General features: G+C 40.0%; 1 protein-coding gene across 4 annotated transcripts in view; it reads right to left on the bottom strand.

The window, feature by feature from the left end:
* The window catches only part of LOC126175323 (uncharacterized protein SYNPCC7002_A1628-like), a 58,539-nt gene extending 39,459 nt beyond the window's left edge, over positions 1 to 19,080 (bottom strand). Inside the window, exons 1-4 of one of the 4 annotated variants that reach the window (XM_049922036.1) lie at positions 18,903 to 19,080; positions 11,493 to 11,666; positions 11,193 to 11,352; positions 223 to 416 (exon numbers count right to left, since the gene is read on the bottom strand). In XM_049922036.1, coding sequence (XP_049777993.1) covers positions 223 to 416; positions 11,193 to 11,352; positions 11,493 to 11,666; positions 18,903 to 19,001 — 627 coding nt within the window. In that variant the 5' untranslated portion in view covers positions 19,002 to 19,080. Of the gene's footprint in view, positions 1 to 222; positions 417 to 11,192; positions 11,353 to 11,492; positions 11,667 to 18,607; positions 18,764 to 18,845 lie in introns of those variants that run through there. The other 3 variants (XM_049922038.1, XM_049922039.1, XM_049922037.1) reach the window with 3 other exon arrangements.
* Positions 19,081 to 19,603: the final 523 nt, after the last annotated feature.

The following is a 19,603-nucleotide window of genomic DNA, read 5'->3' as shown; positions in this document are numbered from 1 at the left end:
AGTTTGTTATAAATAATCCAAAGCACTTCAAAAGGAACAATGATGTACTGTTTATCCATGCAAATACTACTCGGCAGCAAAAACATGATGCTCCACTTTCCAATGCACTATGATTCTGAACTACTGACAGACACTGGTGAGTAAACAGGCCTCAACTCTCTCCCTGAATACTACCCACATAAAAAATAATCATTCTGTATCTGCATGCTGTAGTTAACCAACCTGATGTACATCGAGGTCTACTATTAGCACTCTGGCTATCCTCTGCTGATCCAGAAACCATTTTGCAGTGACAGCCAAATCATTTATCAGGCAGAAGCCAGTGCCTCTGTCAGGAAAAGCATGATGAGTACCTCCCGCTGTGCTACAAGCAAGACCACGCTCAAGAGCCAGAGCTGCAGCCAGAAGTGTGCCACCTGTAAAACTCTGCATTGTAAGTGATATTTTTTCACCATCTCTCTGTAAGTTAGAAGCAGACATGACTATTGCATCAAAATACCAGCATCTGTAAAAATATTTGGGTGTTACTACAAAGCAAGCTAAGAAAAATACCAGAAGATATCTCTAAAAAGATAACAATATAGCATAAGCCATGTTCACACAAACAAAACATATCTGAAGACAGATTAAGATTGTGTAAATATATTCTAAAAATATCCACATAAATGATTAGTATGTAGCCATATATTAACTGAGATGTAGGATATTGCCAATGTGATCAGCTGAACATGAAAATAAGTAGGCCAACATAGCTAACTGCAACAACATAAATGAGGAGTGGAGGCAGATGGGCATCTAACACCTTAATGACTAAGCTAGCCAGCTTAAGACTAAGAACGTGCATTTCTCTTACATGGCATGCACAAAAACATCACAGTCTTCATTCATTTCCTATTATGTGAACCTCAAATCACATTCACATTCTGGATTATCTTTTAAATAGATGAGTATACTTTATATCAAGCAAAGTACGAGTATTGTAGAATACAAGGACGAAAAATAACATACGAAAAAGCCAATATCTTACTTCCAGAAACAAGTGCTTTTTCTTTAAAAGCTAATTAGAAAAATGGAGAAACAAAATACAAAAATGTTATATAAGTTTGGCATTGTGTCAATTGCTGAGGGCCACTGTGCTCTTAAGTGAACAAGTGCACTAGCATATCAGCTCAAAATGATGTATGTTTTACATTTGTGGTACTTTATGTTTGACATGCTGGTCTTCCTTACTACCTTTTATTATAATCTGTTGAAACTGGTAATTAATAGAAAGATTTACAAGTGATCTTGGCATATATGATATTTCAACAAAATAAAATATAAAAAGAAAGAAAGCAAAAGGTACAAAGAAAGAAAGCAAAAGATATCTGCTGAATCTGTAGATGAAACAGGAGGATACTTTTTCTTTCTTTCTTTTCTTTTTTTTGTTTTTAAAGAGAGAGAGAGAGAGAGAGAGAGAGAGAGAGAGAGAGAGAGAGAGAGAGAGGGAGGTCACCTTTGTTGCACAGTTAATACTGCCTTGTTTACCAAACACATGAAACTCTACACTGAAAAAGACTCCTCAAACTACATGTGATGTTGCCATTCACCAATGAATACAATTACGGTATGGTTAAGGTGCACAACACTGTTTACTGAAATAATCACACACATGACCACTGTAATGACACATTTGCACACTTCACTTTTTTAACCCTTTGACTGCTGGAGGCGCGCCACCTGCTTGGTGCGCTGAGGTGCCGCGGCCTGCAGCATAATCCATCTACCTGCGCTGCATGCCTGTCCCTCAGAGCTGGAACAGCCCGCGGTGCTGAATATTTCTCGGCTGAATATGACTTGCACAGAGCCATCATGAACTTTTGGTGACTTTTGAACTGTAGTATCTTGGGCAACAGTTTTTGTAAAGAAATAAAATTTGTCCATCTTGTACAACTTTACGCGTTCTCTTAAGAATAATAACGAAAATAATTTTACGAGCCATAATGAGCCAGAAAATTGTAGGTAAATCGGCCAAAAAAATAGGTGCCCGAAAAAATTTCAAAGTTTGGCTTCTTGCATCTCCTGAACTAGTGCTATGAGAAAGATGAAACTTGGCGTGTAGTAACCTAACAACACAAGGTTCTTCAATATAAAGTTTCATTTCGATAGCACTTTTCAGTACTGAACGAATTACGCCAAAATTGAAGATTTAATAAGAACATCACAAATGTGTTATTTTCGTTCTGATTTTGCTAAAAAACTATGCTCTGTACAACATACCAAGCTGTACAACTGGAATGAAAGTTTGGCACGAAAATCAGGCCCAGAAACAATGTAAACTTCGGGTTAGCATATCTAGTAGTGTGAACGCAAGATGAAAATGAAATTTAGAGTGCAATAGATTGACTGCACAACGATACGGAATACAAATTTTTATTCCCCTACTATTTTCCAATAATCTACAAATTAGTCAAAAAGATGTTGATTTTTACGAAAAGATGAAAACAGGGTATATTCGATACTTCTTTTTCAAATACTGTTTTCTATTAATTTGAAGCCAGTCTCATTCGAACAACAAATTTTAAGCCCCCCACCCTCCCCAGAACAATGAGTTTCATTTTCAATATTGGCTAACAACAGAGGCAAAGTAGCAAGAAAAATCACATTGAGAAAAGAGTTTTAACTTTGGCATGTTGTTTCTCATTGATCAAAGGCATTTAAATCAGTTATGGAAAACATGTTTTGTACAAGTAGACCGAATGTGATCTGCATTTGTACTACTAAGGGTAAAAGAATATACCTGTCCATGTAACATGTTAACAGTTTAAATGTATCATACACAGACTAATATACGGGTTTTGTTATACTGGCGCAATGCACAGGTCCGTTCATTTGCCAGTAAACTGCTACATATGAAGAAGTCAGGCTTTGTTTGAATAATTTTACACCTGTTGCATCTATTTCCCATCCTTCTTTTCGATCCAGGCTTTGGAGCAGCACTGGCGAAGTTGAAAATAGATTTGTATTTTTTCTTTTTTTTTCATTTTTGCCTTTTTTTTAGTAATTCATTCAGAATTGTCAATAAGTTTTCTCAGACTTAGTTTCCAATAATTAGTAATGCTTCTTTGTATGATAAGTCTCAAAGCAGGGTACAACACATAATGGAATGATGCAACTTTTGCATTGGTACCTAGTTTCTCGGCGCACTTTCCGTTTCCTGCAAAACCACACATCTGTGCATTAGCGTACTTTTCTGTGAACGTTCACTCACGATAACAGCCGGAAAATGTCTCCCTGTGAATCACACAGAATTCTCATCATAGTGCCTTCCCCTACCAGCTTTTCTCTGTTCTGTAGCATATTTTTCTACACTCTCCCTTACGAGAGAAAGGTGAAACTCTGCGAGTGCCATTTTTCGCCCTGTTACCGACCGATGGAGAGCATGACCATTTAGGATGCACAAATCCAGAATGTGAAAAAAATATTTCTTATAACAGTTCACAGTCTTACGCACTGATCCCACTATGCTCAGTAACGCGTCACAACGGTCAACTGCACCTTACTTGAATTGTAATCTACAATACATTGTGGTTTCTTTATTTTTTTGCCAGTATTTCTGTCAGTCTTCTCTGTTTCAACCATTTGTGTTGTGTGACTTGTGGTCAACATGTACACCTCTCTCTTATCGCACCACTTGATAGCAAGGACATTGTTCAGTGGACCTAAACTCAGTTACTCCTAGTTTTAATTTCCTCTGCAGTTTTGGCATGTTGTGCCTATTCTTACGAACACTGCCACATGCGGCTGTTCCATGGTTGTGAAGCCAGAAAAACAGGTCCGGGTTGGAGTATCAATTATCGACATACAGAATATGCCCCTGTTCCAAATATGGTCCCATAAGAGTTACCACTATGTCACTCCTTTTCCCCAGATTGTGGAACCCAATATCTGTTGATGCGCCTGTATATACAATAAAATTAAAGTATACCCACTCTGACAGTCACACAGTACAAATGTCTTTATTCTGAACCTACTTCGCTTGGTTGGAATAAATTGCTTAAAAGATAATCGTCCTTTGAACGGCAAGAGACTTTCATCTATACAAAGCTTGTGATGTAGGCGAAATGAATTACGAAACGTCTTATGAACTTTGTCAACAATTGTCTTAATTTTAAATAGACTGTCGCCTCCAGTACTGGCAGAGTTATCACTGAAGTGTAACATTCTCAGAAGTAGACAAAAACGGTCTCGGGACACAATTTCGCTGAAAATTGGTGTGTTCAAAAGTGTATCTCTGGACCAATAGTGACTTAATTTTAATTTCTTAACTTGCACCATTAGAAGGCAAACAGCAACAAAACAATACATTTCCTCAAATCCAGTGTCTTTCCACTCTGACAGTCGAGAATGCACAGATTCTGTAGTATTTTCTCTGGTGTAAACGTAAAAACGACTTGTTTCGTCTGCAATAAATTTCAACAGTTCTTGAGACATAAATATCACAAAAAGTGAAAGAATGCTTGGGTCAGTAACTAATTGACATTTGTGTCCTGAACTCGAGTCATTGAAGTAATGGTTTAATGGCTGGAAATCGGCTTCTTTCCAGTCAAATGTGTCACTTAAGTGCGCTCTTTTCCAAACCATTTCACTGTCACTTCCTGATTCCTTGGATTCAGAGGAACTGGTGATTGTAATTCTTGCTCTCCCCTAATGTTAAGGGCTGAGGACTACAGCTTCGAGATTCTTTTGAAGACTCATCACTGTTAGCAAAGTCAGATAATTCACACTCACTGTCACTCTTAGTGAGCATATCTAGGATTTCTTTATCTGTGCAACCATGGCGACGTGACATTTCTCACGTAGAAAACAAGAAAACTGAAAAATACAAGAATCTAAGTTGAATTCTGCAAACAGGGAACACAGCAACAAACATATATGCACTTTTGAACTATACAGTCAGACCACTGAACAGCTACTGGAAGAGCAGGGCGGATAGACAGCTCTGCATGTATACACGTCTGAAGCGCTCAGGTAGCTGTGACTCAGCACACCTAAACTCGTCCCTAGCGGTGGGAACGCCAGTGGTGCGGGATGCGTAAACACGTCCTTAGTGCTGTAGGGAAGACCCAAGGCCGCGTGTATACATGTCGGGTGCGCCAGGGGAACAGCGAGGCATGACGAGTTTACACGTCCTCAGCAATCAAAGGGTTAAACGTTAGGCTGTAGGCAACTTAGTTTCTATAACTCTGAACAATAAAGGTGTGATGTCCTCACATGTGTCCCAAAAAGATGCATTAAATTTCAGTTGTATGGTATGTTGTTGTAGTGGTCTTCAGTCCAGAGACTGGTTTGATGCAGCTCTCCATGCTACTCCATCCTGTGCAAGCTTCTTCATCTCCCAGTACCTACTGCAACCTACATCCTTCTGAATTTGTTTAGTGTATTCATCTTTTGGTCTCCCTCTACAATTTTAACCCTCCACGCTGCCTTCCAATACTAAATTGGTGATCCCTTGATGCCTCAGAATATGCCCTACCAACCGATCCCTTCTTCTAGTCAAGTTGTGCCACAAATTTCTCTTCTCTCCAATTCTATTCAATACTTCCTCATTAGTTATGTGATCTACCCATCTAACCTTCAGCATTCTTCTGTAGCACCACATTTCGAAAGCTTCTATTCTCTTCTTATCCAAACTATTTATCGTCCATGTTTCACTTCCATACGTGGCTACACTCCACACAAATACTTTCAGAAACGACATCCTGACATTTAAATCTATACTCAATGTTAACAAATTTCTCTTCTTCAGAAATGCTTTCCTTTCCGTTGCCAGTCTACATTTTATATCATCTCTACTTCGACCATCATCAGTTATTTTGCTCCCCAAATAGCAAAACTCCTTTACTACTTTACGCGTCTCATTTCCTAATCTAATTCCTGCAGCATCACCCGACTTAATTCGACTACATTCCATTATTCTCGCTTTGCTTTTTTTATGTTCATCTTATATCCTCCTTTCAAGACACTATCCATTCCATTCAGCTGCTCTTTCAGGTCCTTTGCTGTCTCTGACAGAATTACAATGTCATCGACGAACCTCAAAGTTTTTATTTTAATACCTACTCTGAATTTTTCTTTTTTGATGTTCATCTTATATCCTCCTTTCAAGACACTATCCATTCCATTCAGCTGCTCTTTCAGGTCCTTTGCTGTCTCTGACAGAATTACAATGTCATCGACGAACCTCAAAGTTTTTATTTTAATACCTACTCTGAATTTTACTGCTTGCTCAATATACAGATTGAATAACACCGGGGATAGGTTACAACCCTGTCTCACTCCCTTCCGAACCACTGTTCCCTTTCATGCCACTCGACTCTTATAACTGCTATCTGGCTTCTGTACAAATTGTAAATAGCCTTTCGCTCCCTGTATTTTACCCCTGCCACCTTCAGAATTTGAAAGAGAGTACTCCAATTAACATTGTCAAAAGCTTTCTCCAAGTCTACAAATGCTAGAAATGTAGGTTTGCCTTTCCTTAATGTATTTTCTAAGATAAGTCATAGGGTCAAGTATTGCCTCACGTGTTCCAACATTTCTATGGAATCCAAACTGATCTTCCCCGAGGTCGGCTTCTACCAGTTTTTCCATTCGTCTGTAAAGATTCTGTGTTAGTATTTTGCAGCTGTGGCTTATTAAACTGATAGTTCGATAATTTTCACATCTGTCAACACCTGTTTGCTTTGGGATTGGAATTATTATATTCTTCTTGAAGTCTGAGGGTATTTTTCCTTTCTCGTACGTCTTGCTCACCAGATGGTACAGTTTTGTTAGGCCTGGCTCTCCCAAGGCTGTCAGTAGTTCTAATGGAATGTTGTCTACTCCTGGGGCCTTGTTTCAACTTAGGTCTTTCAGTGCTCTGTCAAACTCTTCACGCAGTATCATATCTCGTATTTCATCTTCATCTACATTCTCTTCCATTTCCATAATATTGTTCTCAAGAACATTGCCCTTGTATAGAGCCTCGATATACTCCTTCCACCTTTCTATTTTCCCTTCTTTGCTTAGAACTGGGTTTACATCTGAGCTCTTGATATTCATGCAAGTGGTTCTCTTTCCTCCAAAGGTCTCTTTGATTTTCCTGTAGGCAGTATCTATCTTGCCCCTAGTGATATGTGCCTCTACATCCTTACATTTGTCCTCTAGCCATCCCTGTTAGCCATTTTGCACTTCCTGTCGATCTCATTTTTGAGATGTTTGTATTCCTTTTTGCCTGCTTCATTTACTGCATTTTTATACTTTCTCCTTTCATCAATTAAATTCAATACCTCTTCTGTTACCCAAGGATTTCTATTAGCCCTGGTCTTTTTACCTACTTGATCCTCTGCTACCTTCACTATTTCATCTCTCAAAGCTACCCATTCTTCTTCTACTGTATTTCTTTCCCCCATTCTTGTCAATCGTTCCCTAATGCTCTCCCTGAAGCTCTCTACAACCTCTGGTTCTTTCAGTTTATCCAGGTCCCATCTCCTTACATTTTTGCAGGTTCTTCAATTTTAATCAACAGTTCATAACCAATAGATTGTGGTCAGAGTCCACATCTGCCCCTGGAAATGTCTTACAATTTAAAACCTGGTTCCTAAATCTCTGTCTTACTATTATATAATCTATCTGATACCTTCTAGTATCTCCAGGGTTCTTCCATGTATAGAACCTTCTTTCATGATTCTTGAACCAAGTGTTTGCTATGATTAAGTTATGCTCTGTGCAAAATTCTACCAGACGGCTTCCTCTTTCATTTCTTCCCCCCAATCCATATTCACCTACTACGTTTCGTTCTCTCCCTTTTCCTACCATTGAATTCCAGTCACCCATGACTATTAAATTTTCGTCTCCCTTCACTATCTGAATAATTTCTTCTATCTCATCATACATTTCATCAATCTCTTCGTCATCTGCAGAGCTTGTTGGCATATAAACTTGTACTACTGTGGTAGGCGTGGGCTTCATATCTATCTTGACCACAATAATGCACTCACTATGCTGTTTATAGTAGCTTACCCGCATTCCTATCTTCCTATTGGTTGGTTGGTTTGTTGGGGTTAAAGGGACCAAATTGCTATGGTCATTGGTCCCTTTTTCCAAAAAAAAAAAAAAAAACTAAAATCACCCACAGAGAATAAAAAAAAAAAAACCAGGAAAGACGGCAGACGACACAGGACAAGAAAGACTCAGACAGAGATCAGGCAAAACAAATTAAAACCACACAGAGTGTGATGGTGGTTGGCCGACCATAGAGAAAAAAAAGGAAAAGCCAACCACCGAGAAACATATTAAAAACTCAGTCGAAAATCGTAGGCCGAAGGCCAGAATCACACTAAAAAAAAAAAAAAAAAACATAACAAAAACATAAATGATAAAAAGAACTGCCCAAATAAAACGCAAAACTAAGTCCACCATGGCAGAGTCATCAGTTAAAAGGGCAGGGAGTGTATCAGGCAGCGCAAACGTCTGCCTGAGCACACTTAAAAGTGGACAGTCCAACAAAATGTGGACCACCGTCAAAGCCGACCCACATCGACAGAGAGGTGGGTCCTCATGCTGCTGTAAATGGCTGTGTGTCAAGCGGGAGTGGCCAATACGGAGTCGGCAAAGGACTACGAATTCCCTGCAAGTGGCTTACAGGGATGACTGCCACACAGTCGTCGTCTCCTTGACGGCACAGAGTTTGATAGGGGTGGTCAGACCGCACCATTCAGCGTCCCATAGCATGAAATCTTTGCGGCGTAAGACTGCTCGCAAATCAGTCTCCGGGAGGCCAATGTCCAGGGTTGGTTCACTGGTGGCCTGTTTGGCCAGGCGGTCAACATGTTCATTGCCCGGGATACCAACATGACCAGGGGTCCACACAAAGACCACAGAGCGGCCGCAACGGGCAAGAGTATGCAGGGACTCCTGGATAGCCATCACCAGACGAGAGCGAGGGAAACACTGATCGATAGCTCGTAAACTGCTCAGGGAGTCGCTACAGATAACGAAGGACTCACCTGAGCAGGAGTGGATGTACTCTAGGGCACGAAAGATGGCAACCAGCTTAGCAGTAAAAACTCTGCAGCCAGCCAGCAAAGATTGTTGTTCGTAATGGTCCCCTAAAGTTAGAGCATAACCTACCCGACCAGCAACCATCGAACCGTCAGTGTATACAACGCCAGAGACCTGATATGTGGCTAGGATGGAATAAAAGTGGCGGCAGAAGCCCTCCGGAGGGACTGAGTCCTTCAGGCCCTGTGCCAAGTCGAGCCGAATGCAAGAGCATGGAACACACCACAGGGGTGTACGCAAAGGGGCCCGGAAAGGAGGTGGAACAGGGAAAACCCCAAACCCGGAGAGAAGCTCTTTGACGCGGACTGCAATCATACAACCTGACCGGGACCAACATTCTGGCAGATGGACGACCGATTGCAGGAACAGAAGACGATAATTTGGATGCCCGGGCAAGCTAAAAACATGGGCAGCATAAGCGGCCAGTAAACGGTGGCGCCGTAACTGCAGTGGAGGGACACCGCCTTCACAAGTAAGCTGTTCACAGGGCTGGTCCAGAAAGCCCCAGTGACAAGTCGTATCCCGCTGTGAAGGATTGGGTCCAGCACCCGCAACACTGAAGGGGATGCTGAACCATAAGCCAGGCTCCCATTATCCAGACGAGACTGGATTAACGCCTGGTAGAGCCAGAAGAGGGTAGATCGGTCGGTGCCCCAGCTGGTGTGGCTCAAGCATCGCAGAGCATTTAGATGCCGCCAACACATCTGTTTAAGCTGCCGAATATGAGGGAGCCAAGTCAACCGGGCATCAAAAACCACACCCAAAAACCTATGTGACTCCACCACCACAGCAAGAAGTTTGCCGTCAAGATAAAGCCGCGGCTCCAGGCGAACAGTGCGTTGCCGGCAGAAATGCATAACGCAGGTCTTGGCTGCCAAAAACTGGAAGCCATGCGCTACAGCCCAAGACTGCGCCTTGCGGATAGCGCCCTGCAGCTGACGTTCAGCAGCTGCAATGCCAATAGAGCTATAGTAAAGGCAGAAGTCTATCTTCCTATTCATTATTAAACCTACTCCTGCATTACCCCTATTTGATTTTGTATTTATAACCCTGTATTCACCTGACCAGAAGTCTTGTTCCTCCTGCCACAGAACTTCACTAATTCCCACTATATCTAACTTTAACCTATGCATTTACCTTTTTAAATTTTCTAACCTGCCCAATTAAGGGATCTGACATTCCATGCTCCGATCCGTAGAATGCCAGTTTTCTTTCTCCTGATAACACCATCCTCCTGAGTAGTGCTCGCCTGGAGATCTGAATGGGGGACTATTTTACCTCCGGAATATTTTACCCAAGAGGACGCCATCATCATTTAACCATACAGTAAAGCTGCATGCCCTCGGGAAAAATTACGGCTGCAGTTTCCCCTTGCTGTCAGCCGTTCGCAGTACCAGCACAGCAAGGCTGTTTTGGTTAGTGTTACAAGGCCAGATCAGTCAATCGTCCAGACTGTTGCCCCTGCAACTACTGAAAAGGCCGCTGACCCTCTTCAGGAACCACACATTTGTCTGGCCTCTCAACAGATACCCCTCCGTTGTGGTTGCACCTACGGTACGGCTATCTGTAAAAAACACACACACACACACACACACACACACACACACACACACACACACACACTCTCTCTCTCTCTCTCTCTCTCTCTCTCTCTTGTTGTCACTGCACAGTATGAGATCCTTACTAGACAAAACTGACAGAGGACATTGTGAAAGTTCAAAGAACAGCAGCTCATTTTGGATTATCAGGAAACAGGCAAGAGAGTGTCAGGAATATGACACGCAAGTTAGGGTGGCAACCATTGAAGTGTATGCATTTTTTTATTGTGGGAAGGTTTTTTTCATGAAATTTCTATTATCAACTTTCTCCTCCAAATGCCAGAACATCTTGCTGACTCTCACCTAGGTAGGCAGAAATGACCATTATGATAAAATAGAGCTTGAATGGAAATTTTGGGTGTTTATTTTTCCCGGTGTGTTATTCGAGAGTGGAACAGTACAGAAAGAGTTTGAAAGTGATTCTATAAACTCTTTACCAACACTAAATTGTGAATTGTAGGGTAATCATGTCAATGCAACAAAAAGTCTAATGGATGATTGAAAATGCCTTACCGGTTTCATATCTCACTCGGCTTGCCAGCCCTGGACTCCAAATGAAACCAGTGACTCTTTGTTCTTCTTCAGTAGTTCTTCCATTAAAGAATTTGTCCACATAATCTGCTGTGTGAACACAACATGCTATATTGCTTGATACTTGCTTCGGATTTATTACCTGTAACCAAATCAAAATGTATAATGCTTGATTGTAAATGATTACAATCTTATTTTGGACAATAAACATTTTCTACAATTCTCCTTCTCAACTGTAGTATGTATGACTGCCTATCTGATTGTAGGTAATAGTATACTCGCCTGCTTCTTCAAAGAAATTATACCGTCATTCAAGAGTATTTCAAAAACTTTATGAAACTTTGGCATAGGAAATCTGTGACCTTTTGGTAAATCACACACATATCCATGGTGATGCACAACTGGAAGTCCCACAACTTCTTTAGGGATTTCTGCTAATTCTGTAACATGTGTTGTCTGCAAGAAACAAACCTCAAGTTACTGTCATGTCACAGACAATTGCATTAAAGGCAAAAAGCAAAACAAATAAAATGTTTGTTTCAATTCCCAACAAATGTGAATGAAATTGCAAAAATTACAAGTACGCATACACTGAAAAAAGTATGGAAGGCAGAGACAGCATTTCAGTGAGAGTAATTAAACAGTGTTTTCAGTACCTAGTAGGGTCATTGACAAACCAAACAATGGAAGGAGGAAATTTATTCAATATCTGACAAAGAATAAAGCAATTTTCTCACACAGGGATGGTAACAAGTTATGTCTAACATATTTAGTCAAATATATTAGAAATTGTCCTAAAAGGAAAAATAATACTGTTCTCAGATGATCATAATATCTTACATGGTGCAGCAAATGGTTTCAGACAAAGCAGGTCAACCAAGACAGCAGTTTCAAGCATTGTAATGCAGTAAATGACGAAAGAAAGTTTGTGGGTTGTCCCTAGACCTTTCTAAGGTTACTGACTGTGCAAGTAATGCCATCCTGTTGCAAAACCTCCATTCCTATGATTTAAGAAGAAAAACAGCTGGTATTGATCACCATTTGTGAAATACAGAATATGTACAGTAAGTAGGAATAAAACACAAAGCTAACAATAAAATTAAAAATGTCTGCTCTGTTTTTCAGCAGGTGGTAGATGTAGTAATAGTTCTATTCTCTGTAGATCTCTATTACAAGAATACTAAACACGTCTTGATATTGCAATTTAAAAACAACAAAAATAAAGTAATTCATATATAAAGACTTAGAGGTCTAGAATGACAAGGATGGGGCAAGTAGTCATCAGCCACGGCCTTATATTAGGAATGATCCCATCACTTGCCTGAAATAATTTAGAGGAACCACAGAAAACCTAAATCAGGATGGTTGGATGAAGACTGGAGCCGCCCTCCTCCCAAATATATGGCCACTCTGTTTAAAACAATGCTACCTCATTCAGTTTACAGGTCATTTCATCCTAAGTGATCACATTTTTCAAGTTTCCCACTCTTCCATTTCCTAGTTTGTTCAAATTTATCGTGGGTACAGATATACCATAGAAATGAACTCGTGCAAAATTTGATCTCATAATACCCAATAAATTGGAAACTCTGGCCCTATGTTTAAGAAGCTCTCCAACAAGAGTGCGGTGAAAGCGAGCAAACCCCAATGTTTGAACCTTTTTTAATACAAAGGAATGACAACTAGGAACCTCTTGTTTTCAGATCCTATACAACTTTTGGTCCTCAATCAGAAAAAAAAAAACCTGCAGAGAAAAACATTAAAATTTTTTCGGCCTTCCTTGGGAGTCAGATATCTCTGGAAGCAAAAAGGCAAAAGAACTAGAACTTGGCATATATATTAACAGTACCTGGGGACAGGACTCTATCAGTACATCGTTACACCTAAACACTTACTGTGGATCATACATGGTGCAAAATATAAAACTTCAGAAAGTGAGCCAAGTTCAGGTGCAAATATTGCAAAGGGGTCACTTCAGAAGTTCTTCTTTCCAGCACCACTGGAAAGAGCACACTTTTCTTCACTGGAAACATCTTGTTGTATCTTAGAGTCAATTCCGAAAAGGGACGAAAAGTAAGACTGAACTTCAACACAAATCGTGCGCAACATTATACCATTATACCAACACAAGATGGTACAGCTTGCTAAATGCACAGTGCCACAGCAAGCAACAGTGGTGATTGGCAAACTGATTCCCAGAAACAGAAGATGAAAAAAAAGCTGCACATAGAACAATTTGCACATTGTCATACTTTAGCTGGAACTCATGAAATCACCATCCCCCCCCCCCCCCCCCCCCCCCCCACAGATTTGAAGAACAATTAAATTAGCTGGGTTTCAAGCAATACAATTGATTTATCAATCAACTGACACCAATGTGGCTTTCACATCAGTTTTAAGCCTTATTCTTGGCCAGTACATCGCCTGCATCTACGACAATTGCTGGTGGATTGGTAACGTGTGAATTTGATATTGAAGAACATAAATTGGTCAAATTCCTGCACCCTTTTGGTCCAGCTCATTCATTCTATTGGCGTGAAATGAGAAGATAAATGTCGGATCCCTGAAAAGCACATTGTCACGACTATTGCAGCATCTTATGCAACTAGAACTAGAATCTACCACTTGTGATTCTAGCATACCTTGAAGTTAAGGGTTCAGCAACCTGTACTGTGTTGCAATTGCAACATTTTACACATGGCTTTTGTCAACCTCATATTTTGTCCCTTTGCTGAACCGACTTTTGGATCCAACAGAGTGTTGCTAGTGCAGAAAATTAAGCTCTCTGCAATGGTGTCAGAAAGAACAATTTGTGAAATGACTTTTTAGCAATATTTACACCTGAACTTGGCCCCTTTACTGTAATTTTCAATTCGATGCCATGTTTGTAATTGAGTACAGTCGAAAATAATTGGCTAAGAAGGAAGATATGCTAATAGAATCATGTTTCAGACATTGTCAGTAAATGTCGACTGAAGCGTTCGATGCCACCAGTCGGCTTTGACCCGTGAGATAAGGCTGTTGTGGAGTGAGACGTCATGACGGTGCGGAGTTTGGTTTGTGAGTGTGGCATGTTTGTAGGTGTTGTCGTGTTGCGGTTCGTGGTGCCCTCTGGTGGTATGTTTAGAGGTTTTGTGTTGTGTGGTGTATTGGGTTCAGTTTGGTGTTACTGATTCTTGTGGCTGGTTCTCCTTTTGGCTGTGTTTGGAGCGGAATTGGTTTCAGTGAGTTAACGATTTAGTGTTTTTGGGTGAAAGTTATTGTAGTGCTGTTCGCTGTAGGTCGTGTGTTAATTTGAGTAAATTAATTTGTTGTTGTTCTTGTTTCATGTGGATATGACCGATAAAATAAATAGTGTGCGACTCCATGCTATGATGGGCATGACTCAGTTGGAGCTGATCAAATTTCTACAGCTGTTTTAGTTGATTGTGGAGGTGGTTACGTGCGCTGTCCGTCGGAATGAAATGACATTGGCAAAAGTTCTGGCGCCTCGGACCAGGGACGGTTATATGTGGCGGTGCCGTAGGAATAAGCTATGGCGCTCCATACGTTGCGGTTCCTGGTTCAAGAAGTCTAGGTTGGGCATGCGCGAGATTGTGTTGTTGATGTATTACTTTTGTTATAGATCCTCTCAAAGTTTTTGTGTGCATGAGACTGGCGTGAGTGAGAGGAATGTGCTTGACTGGTTTTCATTTTGCCTTGAAGTATGTTCTGAGTTTATTAAGTACAGGGCTAAGTTGGATGGTCCTGGGATTGGGGCTGTGGTGGATGTGGACGTGTCGCAGTTTGGGAAAAGGAAGTATGGGAGGGGTAAGTCTGGGGTTGGTCTCTGGGTGTCAGGGGCTGTAGTACCGGCGGGGGCGGGGGGTTCGGAATGTGTTTTTAGAGTTGTGGAGGGGTGGTCTAAGGCGTAATTAGTGGGGTTATTTGAGGAATTTATAAAACCAGGTTCCATTGTAGTTTCCAATGCTTTTTCTTCTTAAGTTGTGGAGCATCTATTTTGTTGCAGTTTTTGTTGATTTGTAGTGTGTGATTGAGATTTTTTTATTTTGCGTTAGGTTTTTGTTTATGGGTATTTTATTTTGGGGTGAGGGGGGAGGTTGGGTCTTTCTTTTGGTTGTGTATTTTTTCGTTGGTTTGTGGTTGTGTGTATGTATGGGGGGATGTGTGTGTTTGGGTCTGGGTGTGTGCCTGTGTGTGATTGTGGTGGCCGACCTAGGTTGTGATGCCGGAACTTTGGTGTGGTAAGTTTTTATTTTTCTTGTTCTTAGTGTATTTGTTATGTATTGGGGTGAAGGTAAGTGCTCCACTACAATGTGTGGATGTGGTTGTGGCTGTTCCAGTATCGGGAGTTGCTGTTGAGCTATATAGGTCAAGGGAAGTGTTCGATTCCAGAGGATATTGTGTTTAGTGGAATTTGGGAGTTTCGTGTTGTCGGTTTTTTTTCGTCATTTTGTGTGGCTTGGTAGGGTGGTGTGTGTCTAAATTTGTTTATAGCCTATTTACTTTGTCCCCACTCACAAACCCCCAATTTCCCACCATTGTCTCGTTGGTGTCATTAGGTTTTTTGTGGAAAGAGTGTGCGTTGGTTTTTCAATTAATTTTCGGATTTGTTGTCATGTTTACGTAATGACGTCATAGGCGCCATATTGGAGTCTTGGTGTATGGTCGTTTCCGCCATATTTGTAACGTTATGGGTCAAAGCAAATGGGTGGAATCTGACGATTCTGTATTTCCATAATTCATTTTTCCTTCCTGACATATCTGACTGCAAAGAGGGTGAAACAATCTGTCCATTTTTCTCTGCAGGTTTTTTGATTCACTTTAATGCATTATACTGAGCTCACAAAATGCTTTACATCCTGTCACACAGTATTTTTCTGATTCATAGCCAAAGGTTATCCAAGGCCTGAAAGTAAGAATTTCCTACTTGCTTTTGTCTTGTATTAACAGAGCTTCAAACACTGAGCTTTGTTCCTTTTAAGCCCATCCAAACAGAAGGCCAGTGTTTCTTATATACTTAAGCTCATGATTTTAAATTTTACAGATTCATTTCGAGGATAGGTCTACCGCAGCAAATTTTAGGAAAATTGAAGCTCAAGGATTGGAAGGCCTACGATCACTTGAGATGGAATTATCCTTACCCCAACTGTACAAAACTATGACACATATTGTTATTTAATAATGATAAAATGCAGGTATTACACTTTACATTCATTTCTCAAACTTTCCTTCTCTGTGTGTATTTGACTGACATGTCTGTTTCACAACTTGCAGCAAAAAATGGGTGAAATGGAGAAAAGTATTACCCTGAAAATTGAAAATCCTAATAAATGATTCCCTGTCAATAATCTATCTACAAATGGAAACAAATAAAATGCTGATAGAATGGCTGAAACACACAGTCTCAGACTTTTGCTAGGGAATTCACATCTTCAGAATAGCATTATATGTGGGAGTGGTAGCTGAAAGATATTACACAGAAAAAAATAGAAAAAACTTTGTCAAAAATAAGTCCAAATATATTCAAAATAGGTAAGGTGTTTATTACAGCAGACAGACACATTCTTAAAAATGTGCCATGAACTCATATATTTACACTTAGCTTACAGTATACTCATCTGGCAATGTAGATAAAGACCTATTCTTTCCAACACTCTTCTTCCCTTACATGCAAATCACAATATCTTTTGGATACAGTCACCATTCTGTCATAAAATGTAAGAAATAAGGGTGACATTAACGGGTGAATTTTCGATCTCCAGAAGAGTGTGTATTGATCTGAAACTTACTTGTATATTAAAACTGTGTCAGATCAGGACTCGAACCCTGGACTTTTGCCTTTTGCAGATAAGTGCTCTACCGACGAGGCTGATCTACCTTCAGATTTGGAAGGTAAGAGATACGGTACTGGCAGAAATAAAGCTGTGAGGGTAGTCATGAGTCATGCTCGGGTTGGTAGAGCAGATGCTCGCCAAACAGATAGGTCTCAGATTCGCGTCCCGATCTGGCGCACAGTTTTAATCATCCAGAAAGTTTCAGTGTTAATAAACTGATGGACTGTATACAGGGTGAACATTAATAAAACCAACAAACTGCAGGGATGGATTCCTGACTGGAAGTGGAAGCTCCTATGAATATGTGTCAGGAAATACCATCATTGCCACAGTAGAAGCCACTGACAAATTAATGTTCCTCTGACCTTGTGCCCTGTGTTTCTTGTGTGTTGCAGGCTGTGTGACTGACAGCATACTGTAAGCAGTAGAATGGTCCACTATTTATGTTGGAACAAGCTAAGCTGAGATGGTGTTTGTGTACAGCCAAGCAGATGGAATGGTCGTCTTGGTGTACTTTTATAGGTTTATACAACAGTATTTATGGTATTGTTCAGATGAAGCTGTAGTTCATATATTTAACCCATATAATTGTAAAATGGTTTAGGGACAAATAAACCTGTGTCACTTTGATTAGACACTGAAACTGGCATAATGTAATTTTTATTTATTTTTTATTTGGTATGCGTGTTCCATAGATCCGTACATGCGAGTGATTCGCCTGGATGTGAAACGTGTCAATACAATTGTACAAATACAATTAATGCTGCAGAATAGTAATATAATTCAATGATATAGATATTATAAGTATCACTTTTTCTCATTTGCAAGCTGTCATTAAACTAGTACAGCAATTCTCAATATAACATTATAACTATAACATTAACACTATAGCATTAACATAATATTGTATCATCCATCTAATAACTAAGACACTAAATACATCTATTATTAAGGGAGGGCATTACTTTTGGAAAAGAATTCATCTAACGAGTACAGTGGATGGTCGAGCAGGTATTTTTTTAACATACCTTTGAACAGCGTTTCATTTTCTATTGTACATTTAATATAATTAGGCAATGCATTAAAAGTCTTTATAGCAGCATACTTTACTCCCTTCTGTACAAGTGTTAAATTTTTTTACCATAAGCATTCTCAATTCCAGAAAATATTACTGATTTCTTACAGTCCTGTCTGTTGCGATACAGTTTAGTTCAAATTAAACTGGGGCATATCTTCCTGATAATGGGCAATTCCCTTAATTATTCTGGATGGATATAAAAGACGTTGATGTAGACACCGAACTGTGGATTGGAGGTCGAGATTGGTTACTGGAAAAATATTTAGTTGATTGTGTTTTCGTCTTTAAACTACCTTGCGGCAAATAATATTAATTAATAGTTTATTTCTGACAACTGGATTAATATTTTCTTCGCTTTATATACTGCAAATTATCTGCAGTAATCAATCCTGAGCTTTAAGCAATACTTATTTTTGAGGATAATTGGTTTAGCCACACAAATCTCATGAAATAAATTTCAGCATCTGCTTAACTTTCTTTACCAAGTCTACGGAAATAGTGGTCGTTGACTTCTAAGAAAGCTTTCTTTTGCATTAATTTTAGACATGAAAACAATTGTCCAGATATAGTGATAATTACTCAATACGTCACGGTAGTGTTCACGATAGTGGCACCAAACTGCTAAGTAATAGCTGTAGTTACATAACCTACGCGAAACAAAAAAACAAAGGAACATTGGCAGACGACAGCACTGTTGCTTTACATTGCGCTGTGAATTACCTGATCTCATCAAAGTTAAATTTCGAATTATGCGCGCAGCAAATTCAGAACACGTACTAAATGCTTTTTCCTGTACGAAAAGATGCAGGATGGTCCACAAATACAACATTTTAATCTTAGTCGGGCCGAGCTGTTTACACTACAGACAGCAAACATTTTCAAAGTACTTTGATCGTATCCCTAACCAGTAACCAGTGCTTCCAGACCTAAACCACAATCTATGAGTCTAACGTAACAGTCGCGACACTTCGCCTCGATTTTGTTGTCTACCGCGCCAGCAACGCCGCAAGCGGCCAGTAACTTAAACTGTGAGTTCGGCGCGATCGTGAAAGCGAATAGTGTTTTTTTTTAATTTTGGTTTCTACAATGGTTTTTACAAACGGGAGCGTCTGTAGCGCAATAACTTGCAGCAACAACAGGAAGAAGATACCATAGCTCTCTCTTTTGGTTTCCTAAGGATCCTCAGAATTCTGTCAGGACTTGTAATGATCCAAAGAAACAACAACACTACAAACTTTACTGTAGCAGTCTCAAGAAGGTTATAAATAAATCTAAAAGAATGTGCATAAAATCAGAAATTTAAAGCTCAGAAAATAAAATTAAAACTATATGGAATGTAATAAAGAGGGAAACTGGCAGGACAACACGGAACATGTCTCAGGCAGAGAATAAAACAGGGGACAGTACCCTAAAGAAACCTGAGTTGGTTGCAGAAATATTTAATAACCACTTTTTGAGAGCAGCAGAGAAGACAGGCT

This window comes from Schistocerca cancellata, chromosome 3, assembly GCF_023864275.1.
Source record: "Schistocerca cancellata isolate TAMUIC-IGC-003103 chromosome 3, iqSchCanc2.1, whole genome shotgun sequence".
In the NCBI taxonomy this organism is placed as follows: domain Eukaryota; kingdom Metazoa; phylum Arthropoda; class Insecta; order Orthoptera; family Acrididae; genus Schistocerca; species Schistocerca cancellata.
This window is presented reverse-complemented; position numbering and strand designations above follow the sequence as displayed.